This window comes from Podarcis gaigeae (genome assembly GCF_964106915.1).
Source record: "Podarcis gaigeae genome assembly, chromosome: 1".
Classification (NCBI taxonomy): Eukaryota; Metazoa; Chordata; class Lepidosauria; order Squamata; family Lacertidae; genus Podarcis; species Podarcis gaigeae.
Window position 1 is genome coordinate 33,019,349 of NC_139678.1, and position 19,193 is coordinate 33,038,541.

Consider the following 19,193-nt stretch of genomic DNA (forward strand, 5'->3'; position numbering starts at 1 on the left):
CTTGCGGACAGCAGCCTGCAGCCCAAAACCTGGGGAGCGCAGCGGAGCGCACCCCGGGCTTTGGGCAGCTCTCCGCAAGCCTTGGGAGCCCGGGCTCCCAAGGCTTGCAGACAGCAGCCTGTTCTGGGGGCTGGGGTCAGGGGAAGCTCCTGCGCCTGGGGGAAAATATATTTTTTTTCTTTATTCCCCCCCCAAAAAAAACTAGGTGCGCCCTATGGGCCAGTGCGCCCTATGGGGTGAAAAATACGGGTATGTTATGTGTGGTGTAATGGTTAGAGTGTTGGACTAAGACCTGGGAGAGCAGGGTTCGAATTCCCACTCAGCCATGAAGCTCACTGGGTGACCACGGGCCAGTCACTGCCTCTCAGCCTAACCTACCTCACAGGGCTGTTGTAGGGATTAAACAAGGAGGAGGAGAACCATTTTTTGCCACTTTGACATCCTGGGAAGATAAAGGTGGTATATAAAAGTCTTTAATAGTTAATGTTAAATAAAATAAATATAGGTAGACCCTCAATATAGTGTCCAAATTTCAGTACTACCTGATGCTCCAAGTGTTGGGTCAATCTGCCATTTTCCAAGATACACTGGGCTGAATCTTACTGGTTCCGAAGTGTCACTCCTATAGCATGAAACCAGAGAGTTCTTCCTTTTTCCAGTATTTATTTAGTAGATAGTTTCAGATTTATATTTTGTTGAAATGTCTGCAATGGTACAGTACTTAGGAGCAGGTCATAGGGCTTATAGACTGTTGAATATGTGACAAGGAGGCTGTAAAAGATCTGGTCAGATGAAGTTAATTAACGGCAAATGAAGGACAGCTGCTTTTTATGTATGTAGCACATCTTTGATCTCCTCTACCCTTCAGACCTCTGTGGACAAGGTAGTTAAATACAAACTAGGAGGCCTATTTTAAAGACATTAAGGCCCTCAGGGGCTAGGAGTGACAGTCCATGCAGCCATGAGCTGTTAGCGTTATTCATTAGAGAACTTTAAACATGTCAGAAAAATAGAGTAATGTCCCTGCACTTAGTTCAGCCTGAACACTGAAGATTACCACAGCTTTGGGACGTATGAATGCTCCAGCGCCTGGCAGCGAGTTTCTTGAGAAGGATTTGTTATGCAGGGAAAGAATAATCATGTGTGTGTGAGAGAGTTCAATAAATGATCAGGTCATCTTACATAATCGATAGGTGTGTGTGTGTGTGTGTGTGTGTGTGTGCGCACACAGTCACAAGAGATGGGCAGAATCCTAAAGGTGGTGGATTGTAGTGGGGAGGGGTGGGATTCTGTGAGGAGATGGGATGGAAGGAAATTTTAAAATAAATTAATTAAATAGCAGGTGACCAAAATAACTTTTGTTCAGTTGATTTATTTTTTTGCTGCCAGTTGTTCACTACTTCAATTTCAAGAATATTTTAAATTCACAAAGATATAAATAGGTTGTGAACCACTCGGGGATCTTTGAGTGAAGGGCAGTATACTAATTTAATTAATAACAATAGCAATAATTCCAATAAAAAGTCAAAAATGTAACTAATAATTAATAGTGGCATGTTTTCAGGACCTTTGCCTTCATACAACATTGGACCTGCAGACTGAGATGTTCCACAATTTGAACATGAATCAAGAACTGGCAAAACAACTTGAATTCAACTCTCCTTAAATGTTTTATAGTGACTTTTTGGTACCTATATTAGACAACAACATAAAACATAAGATGCGTAATGGCTATTTTTCAAATAAAAGGGAGGAATTCAGCGTTGTGCTAAAATGAATGTCCCATCAGTGCAAGCATTTCAGGTTACCAGACAGAATGATCCCCCTTCTCCATCTCCACATGCTGTTCTAGGGGTTCTCCTAACCCCAAACAATTTTGAGGGTAACAATGGGTGAAGAAAGCCCAGTGGTTCAAGCAGATGGTCTTGTGCAGGGCTTCCAGTGAGCAGACTTGTTAGGAGAATCTCCCCCGTTATGCTCACTCTTTCAGAAACTATGGTGGGGAAGCAGAGGAGGGAAATTTTGAGATGAAAACTCCCTCCACCCCCCCTACCACTTGTTGTTGTTGTTGTTTAGTTGTTTAGTCGTGTCCGACTCTTCATGACCCCATGGACCAGAGCACGCCAGGCACTTCTGTCTTCCACTGCCTCCCGCAGTTTAGTCAAACTCATGCTGGTAGCTTCAAGATCACTATCCAACATTTCGTCCTCTGTCGTCCCCTTCTCCTTGTGCCCTCCATCTTTCCCAACATCAGGGTCTTTTCCAGGGAGTCTTCTCTTCTCATGAGGTGGCCAAAGTATTGGAGCCTCAGCTTCAGGATCTGTCCTTCCAGTGAGCACTCAGGGCTGATTTCCTTAAGAATGGATAGGTTTGTTCTTCTTGCAGTCCATGGGACTCTCAAGAGTCTCCTCCAGCATCATAATTCAAAAGCATCAATTCTTTGGCGATCAGCCTTCTTTATGGTCCAGTTCTCACTTCCATATATGACCACTGGGAAAACCATAGCTTTTACTATACGAACCTTTGTTGGCAAGGTGATGTCTCTACTTTTTAAGATGCTGTCTAGGTTTGTCATAGCTTTTCTCCCAAGAAGCAGGCGTCTTTTAATTTCGTGGCTGCTGTCATCATCTGCAGTGACACATGGAGCCCAAGAAAGTAAAATCTCTCACTGCCTCCATTTCTCCCCCTTCTATTTGCCAGGAGGTGATGGGACCAGTGGCCATGATCTTTGTTTTTTTGATGTTGAGCTTCAGACGATATTTTGCACTCTCCTCTTTCACCCTCAATAAAAGGTTCTTTAATTCCTCCTCACTTTCTACTACTACCTCTATTCAAAATATACTACCCAGAAACTTCTTCAAAGAGTACTGGGGTTACATTACATGCATTTGTGTGTAATATGTAGTTTTACCTTTAGCAAAGCTAAACAGCAATGGGAGAGAAATGGTTTTAATCATGGAGTACAGAAGAGGTAATGGGATGTGGGTGGCGCTGTGGTCTAAACCACTGAGCCTAGGGCTTGCCAATCAGAAGGTTGGCGATTCGAATCCCCGTGACAGAGTGAGCTCCCATTGCTCGGTCCCTGCTCCTGACAACCTAGCAGTTTGAAAGCACATCAAAGTGCAAGTTGATAAATAGGTACCACTCCAGCGGGAAGGTAAATGGCATTTCTCTGCGCTGCTCTGGTTTGCCAGAAGCAGCTTAGTCATGCTGGCCACATGACCTGGAAGCTGTACGCCAGCTCCCTCGGCCAGTAAAGCGAGATGAGCTCCGCAACCCCAGAGTCGTCCACGACTGGACCTAATGGTCTGGAGTCCCTTTACCTTTACCTTTTACAGAAGAGGTATACAGTAATTGTAGCCTGAGAGGAAACCAATTAACAAACTGTGTAGCTAGTACAGTGGTACCTTGGGTTACAGACGTTTCAGGTTACAGGCTCTGCTAACCCAGAAATAGTACCTCGGGTTAAGAACTTTGCTTCAGGATGAGAACAGAAATCGTGCGGCAGCAGCAGGAGGCCCCATTAGCTTAAGTGGTACCTCAGGTTAAGAACAGTTTCAGGTTAAGAATGGACTTCCGGAACGAATTAAGTTCTTAACCCGAGGTACTACCATCTTTATAGCTAACCTTAAAGGATGGAAAACTTACCTTTACAATTTAAGACTGTGCAACAGCAATTTCCCCCTCAATGGTTTGTTTTATATACATCAGACAGGTCCATTGTTAAGATTTCATACAGTGGCTTGTTTAAACCTGTAGCTGTTCATGTTTTTGTCCTAGTGTGGAATCAATGGCTGTATCTTTTCTGCTTCAAGTATAGATTATGGACTGAACAGCACTCTTAATAATGTTTTGTGGTGTTTCAAGCATTTGTCATGTCAAAAAACATTCTTTTGGCAGCAAAGGTACTGATTTTGAGACCAAATTGAAAAACAAAACAAAACACCACTTTATCAAGACCAAATAATAATTAGCTCAAGTCATGTTTAACAATTTCACAGTCAGATGTATTTTTACAACAGGATAGCAAGATACATATTGCAATATTTATTGTTATTTTGCATATTTTGACAGTATGTGTTTGAATGCCAAAACAAATATACACAGCTCCAACTATATAATATACAGTGCTTGACATGTGTTTCTCTCTATGAGCAAATTTCCATTGTGTTTTGCTTCCTCTGTGACTATCTTATTCCAGGAAAATGAATAAAGCACACTGAGGAGGGTGAATAATACACTAAAGGGGATATCTGCAATAAAATGCATGCATGCATCATACTTCCCAGACCTATCTAAATGGTGGAACAATATATACAGAATGTTGAGTCTCTAATATCAGTCACATCTATATAGGTAGTAGCACTTGGAAAACAAGTGGAAGCCACAATTTTTCTTTTCTTTCTTTTGCTATTGATGTATTTTAATTTCCTTGTTGTTTGATCTAGCACATGTTAATTTCAAAGATAATTTTAAGATATCTGATGCGCATATTTTTGTGAGACCATTGTCCTTTGAGGGTGGGAAGGGGGATATTGAGTTACTCACAGCGGGGAATTGAAGAATCTTGAATTTCCTGAAATCTCAAATTTGAATATGAGGTGGCCAAGCTTCCCCATGCCCTGTTCTGGCCACTCAAGGTGAATTTGTGGGACAGAATGCCACGATGTAGTAAGTCCCAGGAATGCTTTCAAAGCAGTGAGTCTACGGCTTGAAGCAGTGGTAGGGCTTTCTTGTTTACTGTTGAAAAAAGGAAGAAAAAGACAACAACTATTCACATTGGAAAGGTCTATGTGATCTGAATACAAAGCTGAGTATCGAAGCTGATACATAGATTGCACCTCACCCCAGAACAATTAGATCATATAAACAGAAGGTTCCCAACTGGGTGTTGGAGGAGCTGTAAGGAATGAGGGTATCTTGCATGTGGTCCTTGTGTTTTCATGCATTTTGGAAAATTTAGCTTTGAACTTATTTGAGAAATAGTGCAACAACCCATTCTGTTATACACACAGCTGCAGTCCTCTACCGTGAAGGCTTTTCTTGAGGAACCTATCCAATCATTGGTTGCAGCAACCAGAATAGAAATTGCCCGAAGCTGGAAAACAACCACAAGATATCCCAGCCTTTGCCCAAATGGTGCCCTCCAGCTGTTTGGACTACAACTCCCATCAGCACCAGCCATCAAAAAGGCATGTGGTTGACGAAGGCTGGACTACACAGTTAACAGAAACTCACATATCACAGTAGATTAACAAGAGGCATCACTAAAGAAGGTTTATTTATGTGGTCTTCATTTAAATCATGTGTAAATAAAGGGTTTACTGGGCAAAGACCATTGGTTGTCTACTCTTTCGATGAGACAACATTACTTGAAACGAGACATGATTGATAATTACCTATTAAAATAGCTGTTAAAGTACATTGACAAAAAATAAAAACAGGTATTTTAACAGATAATTATCAGTTATGTTTTCCCCATTGAGTAGACACTATTTGCAGTTGCTATTTTGTTCATAATTTCTGTAGAAATTCAGTAAAAAAATTGCAAATAAATTTTTGTTATTATTCTTTAGATTTAATTCTTCAGTTTAATCCAATCTTCAGGGAGTAGTTTTGCCTCCCCCACTCTGAATTTATGACAATTTATATTGCTATATGATTTGGCTTCAGCTAAGTTCCACATAGTTCACTGTGTGAGAATTAAACGTTGTTCTCTCATGCAAATTAATGGGAGTTAAAAATGCTAGACTTTGGCTGGACTGTGTCTACTTATTTATAAATAGCTTTTAAGTAAATGGTCTAGGATTCTATCTTAAGCCTTCCATTCAAGCTCCATGTGCACTCCTAGGAGTCCGTGGAACTCCTATCAAGACATTAAATTATGAGAAACACATTGTTCATAAGAGCCTGTTTAGTAAATTAGGTGATAAGATAAAAGGATGCACAAAGTTGATAGGCAAAGTCTGAAAGAGGTGCCTTCCTTCTAATGCTTTAATCTACAACTCAAGATTGCTAGAAATATAACAGGGCCGCCATAGTTTCTGGGCTACTTTTCAAGTAGGATACTTTAAGTGTTATCAGAACCATTACTATTGATGGGAAAATGTGTATTGTTTCTTATCTGTCCCACCATTGTTTGCATAGCTTGCGTGTTCATTTTATATTTTTTTTAAATAGGGCCCCCTTTCCATATCTGTATGCATTCTTGGTTATTATGCAGAGAGTGCTGCCTTGGGAAATCAACTAACTATGCAAACCTACTGTATAATTAAATGATGAGAACAAAGAAAAGATTTTTATCTTTTCGGAAACACAGAAAGCTAACAGAATCGTGAAGTTACCAAAACATAGTTCTTGCCAATGGAAATGGAAATTCATCTGATTCATTTGCTGGGAAAATGCCTGCATTAAAAATTTGTGTTGTGCAGTCTAAGAAATTAAAACTAGTGCTGCGCCAAATTTGCATGAGGTTTGGGATTTGATGCAAAAAAGAGGGGTTTGGGGGATTTCAGAAAGTTCGTTGGGGGAAAAACTGGTCAGACATTGGGCAGACTTGTAGACGGACCACCACTGGGAGTCTAGTTCTGGTACAAGCAGGCTGAGGTCTAAAGGTTCAGAAGAAGATGGTGTGATCACAACATGCTGTGCTCAGGTTCATGTGAGAACAAGGCCAGAAGCATAGGCAATGAGTGTTTTGCGTGGGTGTTGCGTTCCTGACCCCATGCATGTTGGCAGAGCGCGTGTAAGCTCCATTACGCCCCTGCTTCTGTTCCATCCCCTTTTCTGGCCACTTCCAGGTTGCAGCAATGTCATCGCTGCAACCTGGAGGATTTGAACCCGAGGTTATGCCTCGATTGGACATGCTTAAATTGGTTGTTGCCTGTACTCAGCGTGGTGATGGACAAGTTGTTAGTGAGATACTAGACTGTTAGGGCAAGAGAGAAAGTCTTCATTGGGAATCGTTGCAATGAGTTGCCCACATATTGCCTTGCTGATTGAGGCCTCTCATTTTGATCTCTGTATTGTATTTGAAGGTAATGGATTTCATTTTATATTATTGCCAGCTGATGAAGTGTTATCATTGAAACAGTTCATTATCTTGGAAGAACTGTTCTGTCTGCTGCTGTGCTCGGAACACCCTTTTGTGATGTTTGGAGCACCTACCCTCTCACTTCTGTGTTGCTGTTCTCGCTCTTGACAACATTTTGGATATGATCTTTCCTGTGAAATGGCATTCAGCTTCAATTTCAGCCATTCTTTATAGTGACATACCATTCTAATCATTCTGCTTATGGAATAGTTACTTGACTCTTATTCGTTTGTGACTCCCTACACCGTTTATGAATTTTGAAACAGTTTGATAGTGTTATATAAATATTGTCAATATATTATTAGCCTACGTGTTGCTTGATGTTGTTCAGATTGCTGATTGAGGGAGCAAGGGTCCTGCGCTCTACTGCCTGGATCCCTGGTTTTACTGCTTTGGCAACTTACAAAACCATTCCTTGGTAGTCTTTCATGATTGCTCACATCCACAGGGAAACACTGATAATGTTGCTGCTACAGCGCCATTTTTTAGACCTTTCTTCTCCCTTCCTTCCTTCTCACAGTCAGTTAGGGTCACAATGTGATATTATCCCCATGTCACCACAATCATTTAGTAAGCCCACAACTTACATGGGGGTTACGTTTTGCAGGTCATACCTAATCCAAAATTGTATATAGTAAAAACATTGGGTTCAATTGTGGGTGGGATTGCCAAAGTCATTTTTTAAGGAATCCCGCCCCCTTTCCACACACTTTTTTATTTTTTGCCACACGCGTAAAGCTGAATGTGCCCAAGTTAAATGTGCCTAAATTGCAGGGTTACAGGAATTAGATGTGGTTATTTGATGAAATCATGGAGGGCATAGTAAGGCTTCCCGTTCTTCTGATCAAGAAGGATCACGCTCCTTTTCTCCAAGCAACTAAGAGGTGTTCCCTATGTTGTAGAGGAAATAGGACATTCCACTTTCCTCATTTCCGCCCTGCCAGCTCAAACCACTTAGGATTGCAGCCTAATTTCTGGGATGACAATTTCTTGGCTCAAATCTCAGAGTTGAGAGCATTTTTTAAAAATGTGGGGTTTTTTGTTTTGTTTACAAAAATTCACCTCTTCACAAAACTTTCCCTTATCTCCCAAAGAAGATCCTCGGAGAATGTTAAGAAGAATATGCAATGCCTTTGTGTTATAATTGTTCTCTTCTCTGAGCACATTTTGCACGGGAACACTTTATACTTCAATAATTGTAGGATCAAATGTATTTACCAGGCTTCTCTATCATCTTACAGGTCTTGTAGAAATTTGTCTGATGCACCCCCTCGATGTGGTGAAAACCAGGTAAGGTTCTGCTTGAACAAGTTTTATTGACACTGGAAGACATCCAAATTGGAAGCTGTCAGAACTTAAAAAGCTAGAACTTGTCCAAGTAAGATAACTTCTCCCTTTAATGGCATTTATATTTACTTACTGTTTTTCATAGCATTTGACAGGCAGAATTTGAATAGCATGATGCATTTCTGCTTGGAGGTCATCTGGAGGTGCTAAATACTTCTTTATTAAATGTACTCTTCATGTGACAGCCTGAGATCCTATTCTATTAAAAGTGAAGCGGGGAGGCAGCATGGTTATATTTTCTTTCCTACCATATTTATCATGTGAAGTAATGTTTTGACTTGAAACTAGAAATGTCATGTTGCCTTAAAAATAATATTGATGGTAAATGTGGCCTGAGACAGTTAATCGTGTTTTCAAAACTCAGCAAAAATGAGATTTATTTTTTTCCAAACCTGTATTTGCACATGCCTGTTGGGTGGTTTCATGCTTGCTACCTATCGGGCACATTCAGTGACTTCCAATCATACATTTGTGGCTGGGCAATTACACTGACTTGTCAGTTTGGAAAAACATCAGCCCAAACATTCCATTTCAAATAATAATAATAATAATAATAATAATAATAATAATAATAATAATAATTGTTGTTGTTGACCTCTGTCTGTCTCAAAAGACAATGAAGGGTGCCTCCAAGGATGAAGTCAAACCGCTGCATTAGCAGCACCGGTGACCTCCCTAGGGTGCAAGCCTGGGCAGGGTGTATGGAGGTCCTGGGCTGCCCAGATGATAAGACCCTCTGATCTGGTCCAAAGGAAACCAAAACAATGTTTGGCACCAGCTTGGCAACAAGAGTTTCCAGAAGGAGGTGTACAAGGCGTCATCCTACCATCTGGATTTGTATAGGGTTTACTCCTTAGCCTTTTCTTCTCCCAAAGATATCCTACAAGGCAGCAGAGGTTTAGGATCAAATATTTTACCCCTTCCTAGATGGACTACCTTTCCCATCTGCCCCCACACTTCCCTCTGCAGCACATGCAGAAACCAACTTCTTGACCATTGGACCCACTATTGGTCTCATTCACTCCATCTGCCAGGTAGTAATAGTAGCAGTAGTAGGTAAACAGTGTTTCCATGCACTCTGGGTTCTGTCACGCTTCTGAGTTGCGCCAGAAGTGGAAAGCAGACCCGAAAAGCTGTCTGTGGACAAACACCAGCTCCCTTGGCCTGAAAGCGAGATGAGCACCGCAACCCCATAGTTGCCTTTGACTGGACTTAACCGTCCAGGGGCCCTTCATGGATCACTGCCTTGCCATGGCGAAGGTGCTTGAAGAACTCAGAGAAGCTATGAACTATGCCGAGCAGGGCACCCAAGATGAACAGGTCATAGTGGAGAGTTTTGACCAAACGTGATCCACCTGGAGGAGGAACCGGCAAGCCACTCCAGTATCCCTGCCAAGAAAACTCCATGGACAAAGACAACAGGCATATAAAAGTTATGATGCTGGAAGATGAGCCCCTCAGGTCGGAAGGCGTCCAACATGCTACTGGGGAAGAGTGGAGGACAAGTACAAGTAGATCCAGAGCTGATGAAGCGGCTGGGCCAAAGCCGAAAGGACGTTCAGTTGCGGATATGCCTGGAAGCGAAAGGAAAGTCCAATGCTGTAAAGAAAAATATTGCATAGGAACCTGGAATGTAAGAACCATGAACCTGGGTAAGTTGGATGTGGTCAAAAATGAGATGGCAAGAATAAATATTGACATCCTGGGCATCAGTGAACTAAAATGGACGGGAATGGGCGAATTCAGTTTGGATGACCATCATATCTACTACTGTGGGCAAGAAACCCACAAAAGAAATGGAATGGCCCTCATAGTCAACAAAAGAGTGGCGAAAGCAGTACTGGGATGCAATCTCAAAAATGATAGAATGATCTTGATAAGAATCCAAGGCAGACCTTTTAACATCACAGTAATCCAAGTTTATGCACCAACTACTGGTGCGGAAGAAACTGAAATTGACCAATTCTATGAAGACTTACAACACCTTATATAAGTGACACCAAAGAAGGATGTTCTTCTCATTATAGGGGATTGGAATGCTAAAGTAGGGAACCAAAAGATAAAAGGAACAACTGGCAAGTTTGGCCTTTGAGAGCAAAATGAAGCAGGGCAAAGGCTAATAGAGTTCTGTCAAGAGAACAAGCTGGTCATCACAAACACACTTTTCCAACAACACAAGAGACGACTCTACACGTGGACATCACCAGATGGGCAGCATCGAAATCAGATTGATTATATTCTCTGCAGCCAAAGATGGAGAAGCTCAATGCAGTCAGCAAAAACAAGACCTGGAGCTGACTGTGGCTCAGATCATCAGCTTCTTATAGCAAAATTCAAGCTTAAACTGAAGAAAGTAGGAAAAACCACTGGGCCGGTAAGATACAATCTAAATCAAATCCCTTATGAATACACAGTATTCAGAGTGCCTGAAGAACTATGGATGGAGGCTCGCAATATTATACAGGAGGCAGCAACGAAAACCATCCCAATGAAAAGGAAATGCAAGAAAGCAAAGTGGCTGTCCAATGAGGCCTTACAAATAGCGGGGGAGAGAAGGCAAGCAAAATACAAGGGAGATAGAGAAAGATACAGGAAATTGAATGCAGATTTCCAAAAAATAGCAAGGAGAGATAAGAAGGCCTTCTTAAACGAGCACTGCAAAGAAATAGAGGAAAACAACAGAATGGGAAGAACCAGAGATCTGTTCAAAAAATTGGAGATATGAAAGGAACATTTAGTTCAAAGATTACCATAATAAAGGACAAAAGTGGTAAGGACCTAACAGAAGCAGAAGACATCAAGAAGAGGTGGCAAGAATACACAGAGGAATTATACCAGAAAGATATGGATGTCTCGCAAACCCCAGGTAGTGGGGTTGCTGACCTTGAGCCAGACATCCTGGAGAGTGAAGTCAAATGGGCCTTAGAAAGCACTGCAAATAACAAGGCCAGTGGAAATGATGGTATTCCAGCTGAACTATTTAAAATTTTAAAAGATGATGCTGTTAAGGTGCTACACTCAATATGCCAGCAAGTTTGGAAAACTCAGCAGTGGCCAGAGGATTGGAGAAGATCAGTCTACATCCCAATCCCAAAGAAGGGCAGTGCTAAAGAATGCTTCAACTACCGCACAATTGCACTCATTTCACACGCTAGCAAGGTTATGCTTAAAATTCTACAAGGAAGGCTCAAGCAGTATGTGGACCGAGAACTCCCAGAAGTGCAAGCTGGATTTAGAAGAGGCAGAGGAACCAGAGACCAAATTGCAAACATGCGCTGGATTATGGAGAAAGCTAGAGAGTTCCAGAAAGACATCTACTTCTCCTTCATTGACTATGCAAAAGCCTTTGACTGTGTCGACCACAGCAAACTATGGCAAGTTCTTAAAGAAATGGGAGTGCCTGACCACCTCATCGGTCTCCTGAGAAATCTCTATGTGGGACAAGAAGCTACAGTTAGAATTGGATATGGAACAACTGATTGGTTCAAAATTGGGAAAGGAGTATGACAAGGCTGTATTTTGTCTCCCTGCTTATTTAACTTATATGCAGAATTCATCATGCGAAAGGCTGGGCTGGATGAATCCCTAGCCGGAATTAAGATTGCCGGAAGAAATATCAACAACCTCAGATATGCAGATGACACAACCTTGATGGCAGAAAGTGAGGAGGAATTAAAGAACCTTTTATTGAGGGTGAAAGAGGAGAGCGCAAAATATGGTCTGAGGCTTAACATAAAAAAAAAACAAAGATCATGGCCACGGGTCCCATCACCTCCTGGCAAATAGAAGGAGAAGAAATGGAGGCAGTGAGAGATTTTACTTTCTTGGGCTCCATGATCACTGCAGATGGTGACAGCAGCCACGAAATTAAGAGACGCCTGCTTCTTGGGAGGAAAGCAATGACAAACCTAGACAGCATATTAAAAAGAAGAGACATCACCTTGCCAATTATACAGGTCTGTATAGTAAAAGCTATGGTTTTCCCAGTAGTGATGTATGGAAGTGAGAGCTGGACCATAAAGAATGCAGATCGCCAAAGAATTGATGCTTTTGAATTATGGTGCTGGAGGAGACTCTTGAGAGTCCCATGGACTGCAAGAAGAACAAACTGATCCATTCTGAAGGAAATCAGCCCTGAGTGCTCATTGGAAGGACAGATCGTGAAGCTGAGGCTCCAATAATTTGGTTACCTCATGAGAAGAGAAGACTCCCTGGAAAAGACCCTGATGTTGGGAAAGATGGAGGGCACAAGGAGAAGGGGACGACAGAGGACAAGATGGTTGGATAGTGTCTTCGAAGCTACAAACATGAGTCTGACCAAACTGCGGGAGGCAGTGGAAGACAGGAGTGCCTGGCGTGCTCTGGTCCATGGAGTCACGAAGAGTCGGACACGACTAAACGCCAAACAACAACAAACCGTCCAGGGGTCCTTTACCTATTACCTAGTAGCAGTAGTAGCAGTAGTAGTAGTAATGATGATGATGATGATGATGATAATGTGTTAGGTTACAGAGGAAAATTGCAGCAGAAAATTGCACCATATGTTGTCAAGTTAAACATGAGTCCCATTAATTTCAAGGGTCAAACAAGACTTGATGGGGATGGTCATGTGTATTTTTTTACAAGTCTGCCCCATTAATGAAGTATGGGGTGGTTTGTTTTTTATACAAAAAGTTCTGGTGAATAAAGGACTCTAACCACCACACCCCCCCGTACTGTACTCTAATGCATCAAGGAATTTTCTTTCCAGTCCAGCTCACTTCCCCTATCCAAGATAGGCTGGGATTGAATTGCTTTAAGGTAAGATAGGGGAATCAAGGCCTTTGTCTGCCTCCATCATCCCAGGTTTGGCTCTAAATTTGGCTGGCCAGTGCCTCTTCTTTCAGTTTTGACAGACTTCGGCATTGCATCAACAGAGCGTTGGATACAAAGCAATTTTGTGCTAACACTTGTGCTATTTCTTCATCACAAAGCAATGAAAGCAAGGACAGATGGAATAAACCAGGAAAAATAAAATAATAAATATTTGCATGGATTTATAAGTGATTTTTCTTCTCCTTGTCCTTTGTGTTTGCATCTACAAATATTTGTGTAGTTTAGTTTTGCTGGCGTAAAGTTTCCTGAAAGAGAAACTTCTGTGTTGCCTGAGCAAGTATCCTCAGATACCAAACTGTCAGTTCAGATGCATATGTTTGCCCACAGTTACCTGGGCTTCATCTTAAGGGGGGGAACAAAAACAATATTGTTTGGATAGGCATATACAATCAATAAAGAAAGACATGCTCAGTCAAAAAAGAAAAACTTCCAAAGTACAAATACTGTAGATCCTTCCTGTCCATTTTGCAGAAATTCATCAAGTAGAAAACAATCTTACAATTTCCCAGATGTAGTTCTCTCCCCATTTTAATTCTGCTATGTTTGAGCAATGTGCATTTGAAAATTGAATCATGCACACACTTACTGGGTATTGGACAGACACCTTCTTAGATTCAAGAAAAGTCTGTTTTCACATTGAACCCCATTGGGGAGATAGAGGATGCTACCATAAGCAGCTGGGTGTTCTGCAAGAAGTTGGAAGAAACCGTTTGTACTTTTACATTTTGCTGCTTATTGTTTTTTGAATATGTTGGCAGCTTTGGAGTGCTCCTCAACCAGTGTACAGGAAAAGCAGGATACAGAGACATAAAGGTAAAGGTAAAGGTACCCCTGCCCGTAGGGGCCAGTCTTGCCAGACTCTGGGGTTGTGCGCCCATCTCACTCAAGAGGCCAGGGGCCAGCGCTGTCCGAAGACACTTCCGGGTCACGTGGCCAGCGTGACATCGCTGCTCTGGCGAGCCAGAGCCGCACACGGAAACGCCGTTTACCTTCCCGCTGGTAAGCGGTCCCTATTTATCTACTTGCACCCGAGGGTGCTTTCGACATGCTCATCTCTTATTACCTGTGGCCCACCACAGGAAGGGCCATAGCTCAGAAAGAAGAACCGTAGGACCCTAGTAGAGTCGTTCAAGGTCCCGGGTGTCATCCAAGCATCTCCAGGCAGAGTTGGGAAAGGCCTTGAGAGCTGCTATCAGTTGCTGAGATAGATGAACCAATGGTCTGACTCCATATTCCTATGCTGCTGCTGGCATGGCAACTCTGAATGTGATCTGCATCACTTTCAAACATTTTGACTCATACAGAGTGTACTGCCATGTGGAAGTATTTTTCCTGCAAACAACATCCTGTGCATATAAAAATAGATTATGAGGATGAAGGGATCCAAATCTGCCTAATCTTCTGCCAGACATGCTAATATTTGGGCTATATCTCAATAGCGGAGCGGATGCTTTGCATGCAAAAGGTTCCAGGTCCCATCTTGGGCAGGTAGGGGTGGGAAAGACTCTCCTCCCAGAGAGTAGCTCTTTAAAATTGTATGAATGAGAGAGAGAGCATGAAAACAGACATCTGCCATCTGAAGTGATTTCAGATCTACTTATAGCCCAGCAAGAACTATTTTGCTGTTTTTGTAGGTTGGACCATAGACAAACCATGATGAAAAAAATTTTGAGTTGAAGAATCCCATAAGGATTTAAGATTAGAGTGAGCATAGGGACACAATAATGAAGCAACTTTTGCCAGCTCACTTTTAACCAAAGTACATTAAGTAAGCACTCCTGGGTTTTGAGAGTTTTTTTGACGTATTGCATTATCTAGCTTTCATAGCTTGCTACTGCCTGCTACTTAAAACAATACTCTAGGTCAAAAGCTTTTGGACTGAACATGATTGAACATGTTCCATAGCAAGAGCCCATTTCTAGCAAAAGACTAATCTCACATTTATTTCTACCGGCTATTCTGTTCCAGCTTATTCTTGTGTCCTAACTTCTGATGTTTTGGCCTTATTAGAGTAGCTGTGTTTCCTACATGTGTTTCTGATCGCTTTCCAGCTGTTGTTTTGTAAGTGCTTTTGCCCTCTTTGATTCTTTGCATTTTTTCTAGTTAAGAAAGCACTGCCGAAATTTATTCCTAAAATGCTCAAGTTCAAGGTAGTTATTACTATCTGGTGCTTCTTTGTTTCTAACCTTACGTGGATTCACAATGGTGACCAATTTTGGTGGTCTTGTTAAATAGCGTATATTGTATGTAGCTAGGACAATTCATAAGCCCTGTGCCAAGTCTGAAGTGTATTATTCATTTAATCATTCATTCTTTTATACATACTGTTATTGGTCTTTATTGAGTGCCATTATACTCCATTATAAGATTCTCTAGTTGGCCATCTGTTTTTAGCATTCAGAATGCGTTTTCTTATAAGATCTTTTGTTTCAAACTTCCCACCATTGGACTTTATCTGGCTTAGGGTCATTTCAATGTGGATGTCTTCCAAGGTGCCATCATTCGCTTGTTGTTTTGCTTCCACTTAGAATCGGTTAGAAATTAATATGGGCGTGTTGACTAATAATTCCTGGTTAACTCTTGCCCCCAGACTGAAGAATGCTGTTGAAATGCAAGCTAAACATATGATTTATTCTAACAAGTTTCTAGTTATCTACAGAGATGACACCAAAGGTCTGGGTGTTGATTTTGGCCAATATTTTCTTAGGTCACCCTGCAGATCGGGTCCGCCAAGACTCTGTTGAACAGGTGGCAGAGCATGCTAGGCACCATTGTTTAGCTGCATTGGTTTACTGATTGTTGAGGTATTGTGTGTTGAGATGAACAAAAGACTCCTCTATCAGAGTAGTAGCAAAGTAGGTGTCGGCGGAGCAGGGCAGGGGACTTGTATATTACAAAGCTGCTTCGGGCATGGAGCCCCTTTTGAGATTCCTGGCAGTGTTTTCCAGGGTAGTGTTTCACTCCATAGGCGTGCATAGCAACCAATCACATATATGGGGGAAAGGAGGGGGGTCACTTGAAAGACACAAGCAGAGTGTTTTTCCTGCAGCTGATTCATGACACTAAGAATCAAGGCTTTTTTTGTATTTACTGCCCGATCATTGGATTCTTATTGGTCACACTAAAGTATTCTGTAATGTCAGAAGTTGCTTTTTTATATACAGATGGTTTCACAAAGCCATAGGTGTGACTGTGCTAGCACGTTGATCATCACATCTTAGTGGGACACAGGTGGCACTGTGGTCTAAACCACTGAGCCTCTTTGGCTTGCTGATTGGAAAGTCGGCGGTTCGAATCCCCACGACAGGGTGAGCTCCCGTTGCTCTGTCCCAGCTCCTGCCAACCTAGCAGCTCAAAAGCCCACCAGTGCAAGTAGATAAATAGATACCGCTGTGGCGTTTCCATGCACTCTGGTTTCCGTCATGGTGTTCTGTTGCACCAGAAGTGGTTTAGTCATGCTGGCTACATGACCCAGAAAACTGTCAGTGGACAAACGCCACTGCAACCCCATAGTCGCCTTTGACTGGACTTAACCATCCAGGGGTCCTTTACCTTACCTTTTTTAATTGATTCTTGCCCTTTCAACAGCCCACTCAAACCAAGGTCAGCTCCATGTTTGAGGGGACCTTGCCAAAGTGCTCTTCAGTGGTCCTGCTCCTACCTGGGTGGGTCCTAGTGGCAAACAACAGCAGGCAGCAGCAGTGCTTTGAATCAGCACTGTTTAAATTTTCTGCAGTGCCCCTAATGTATTTCTCCAGGACATTATATGAAAATAAACTGGTCCACCACTGATAGGTGATTCAATGGACAGATTTATTTATTTTTAATGTGGGGAGGCAGGACATACATCAGTGGTGGGCCCTGCTGGTGGTGTTTGGGCCCTGGCAACTACCTCATATTGCAACATACTGATGAAAACCACCCACTTCTCCCTTCATATATTTGCTGTGGTGATGTGAGCCTCTGCAATCTATTGATGGGTGGATGCAATGGCTGGTCAAATTAAGAAAGATAGGAACCACATGGACAGGCTTAATCCTTTTGTGAAATTCAAGCTTCCATCAGTTTAGGACAGTACCTGATATAGCTAAGTAGATAACACAGTTTCTAATTATTACATGTAGAGTCCCCACCCAACCCCAAATGGCAAATAGTCATAAGTGTCATGTGTAGGATAAGAAGATGCATGTGAATTCCTGAGCATGTCTCCATAATAAATTAATCTCCCCACCCCGCCACTTTCTCACCTCATGGAGCAGATATAGTTTAAACTGAGGTGGGTTTTTTTTAAAAAAACTCAGCATACAATCCTGTTTTAGACAAGCCTAATATTTGGTGTTCTCTCACTATATCCGTATGGACTACATTTTGATAATTTTATCAATTCCTTAATTTGAAATATTTTTAGTTCACCCTTCATCAAGCGTTCCCAGACTGAGGAGTAGAGGAATTTGAGGGTAGGAGCAACTGAGGAATAGAGATTCTTTAATATATAGTGTGTTTTCCTTTGCTCTCTTAACGTGTTCTGTATTATGTTTTATTTATGTATTTTATCTTGTTTTTGTAAAACACCCTGGAATCTCTGCAAAAAGGGTGACATGTTTTAAATAAATAAACACACCTCATAAAGTTACTGGCTGGAAGCACAGGGCTTCTAAGTTTGCATTTATGCTGCTTTCCACAACTGGTTAACCTTTCTGTATCACCATGTCCCCAGCAGCCAGAGGAGTGCCCCTGGTAATTTGTCAAGACTAAAAAGCCGGAGGGTTTCCTTCTGTAATCCACACTGGCAATTACGCCTTTGGAAAGCACATGCCAGCACAGCGTGTTTGCTTGCCCTGGTACAGTATCTCTGCTGAGAAAGAAAGGGAAATGTTTTCTTACAGTGGAAAAAGCTGCTGTTGATTAACTCTGGTCTCAGGCTGAAGTTGCAGGATTCATTGTGGAAACTGCACAGTTGTTTCATCCCCCCCCCCCTTGCAATAAATAAATAAAATTAAAATGTTTTCTTTCATGATGTAGCCGCACATCTATTCTTTCTGCTACATACATGGTGAATGCAACTTCCGCGTTGGGGGGGGGGAATCATTATTGGCTTCTAGATAAGTTAATTCCCCCGTTTTCTGCTTTGAGGATTAAAAAAGCAGAGGACATAAGTAGCAGGTGCTCTCTAGAATGGGTTCCTGTGGAAAGTGGTCAAATTTCCATTCAGAAATCTAACCCCAATGCTCCTGGCAGTATATTTAGTCTGAATGCAATACTTAGGGAGCTGCCTATGGGGGAAATGATGTGCCTCTTCCAGGCAAGGGTATACAATTACTAAAGGGCTGTGGGGAAATTGGGTCCTCCCTTAAAGAGTGAGTATTGTGGTGAGACCTGGACAACCAACACCCTGTGTTGTGGGTGGGTACAATTGGTTAGCCACAACACCTGATTGGTAGGTCTCTCGAAGCTGGGTACAATCTGGCCAATGGGATGCAGTCCAAACAGTTCGAGGGATCTATTTATGCCCATGCACGTGACCCAGAGCTTCCTCTTTCGATGTGTGCATTCGGAACACCCACCCACATCTCCCTACTTTTAGGGCTTTGCGCTTAACCTTGCTATGCCGTCGTGTGTTGTCTGTCGTTGAGACAGGGGCACGGCAGGAATTTTCCCCTCTTGGCTGATTGGCTGTTGCCATTTGGGTTTTGCCTGCCACGTAGCAAATCGTCACAACTTGTAAGGGTGCGGATGGGTTCAGGTTCAGGTGAGAGGGATGGGAGAACGTTCTCGCCATCCCTATGTGAAGGGTATTCCGTTAAAGGAATCCAGGGACTCAATCGTTTGGTCAACTCCTGTGAGGGGGTTGTGCTTGTGCCTGAGTCCAGGGGGACAT

At 42.2% G+C, this 19,193-nt stretch overlaps 1 protein-coding gene across 4 annotated transcripts in view; it reads left to right on the plus strand.

Moving 5' to 3' along the window:
• Positions 1-19,193, plus strand: part of SLC25A21 (solute carrier family 25 member 21) — a 281,862-nt gene that overhangs the window by 143,490 nt on the left and 119,179 nt on the right. For all 4 annotated transcript variants that reach the window (XM_083741770.1, XM_083741772.1, XM_083741769.1 and 1 more), the window contains exon 2: positions 8,335-8,383. In XM_083741770.1, the coding sequence (XP_083597896.1) occupies positions 8,335-8,383 (49 nt within the window). The remainder of the gene's footprint in view (positions 1-8,334; positions 8,384-19,193) is intronic.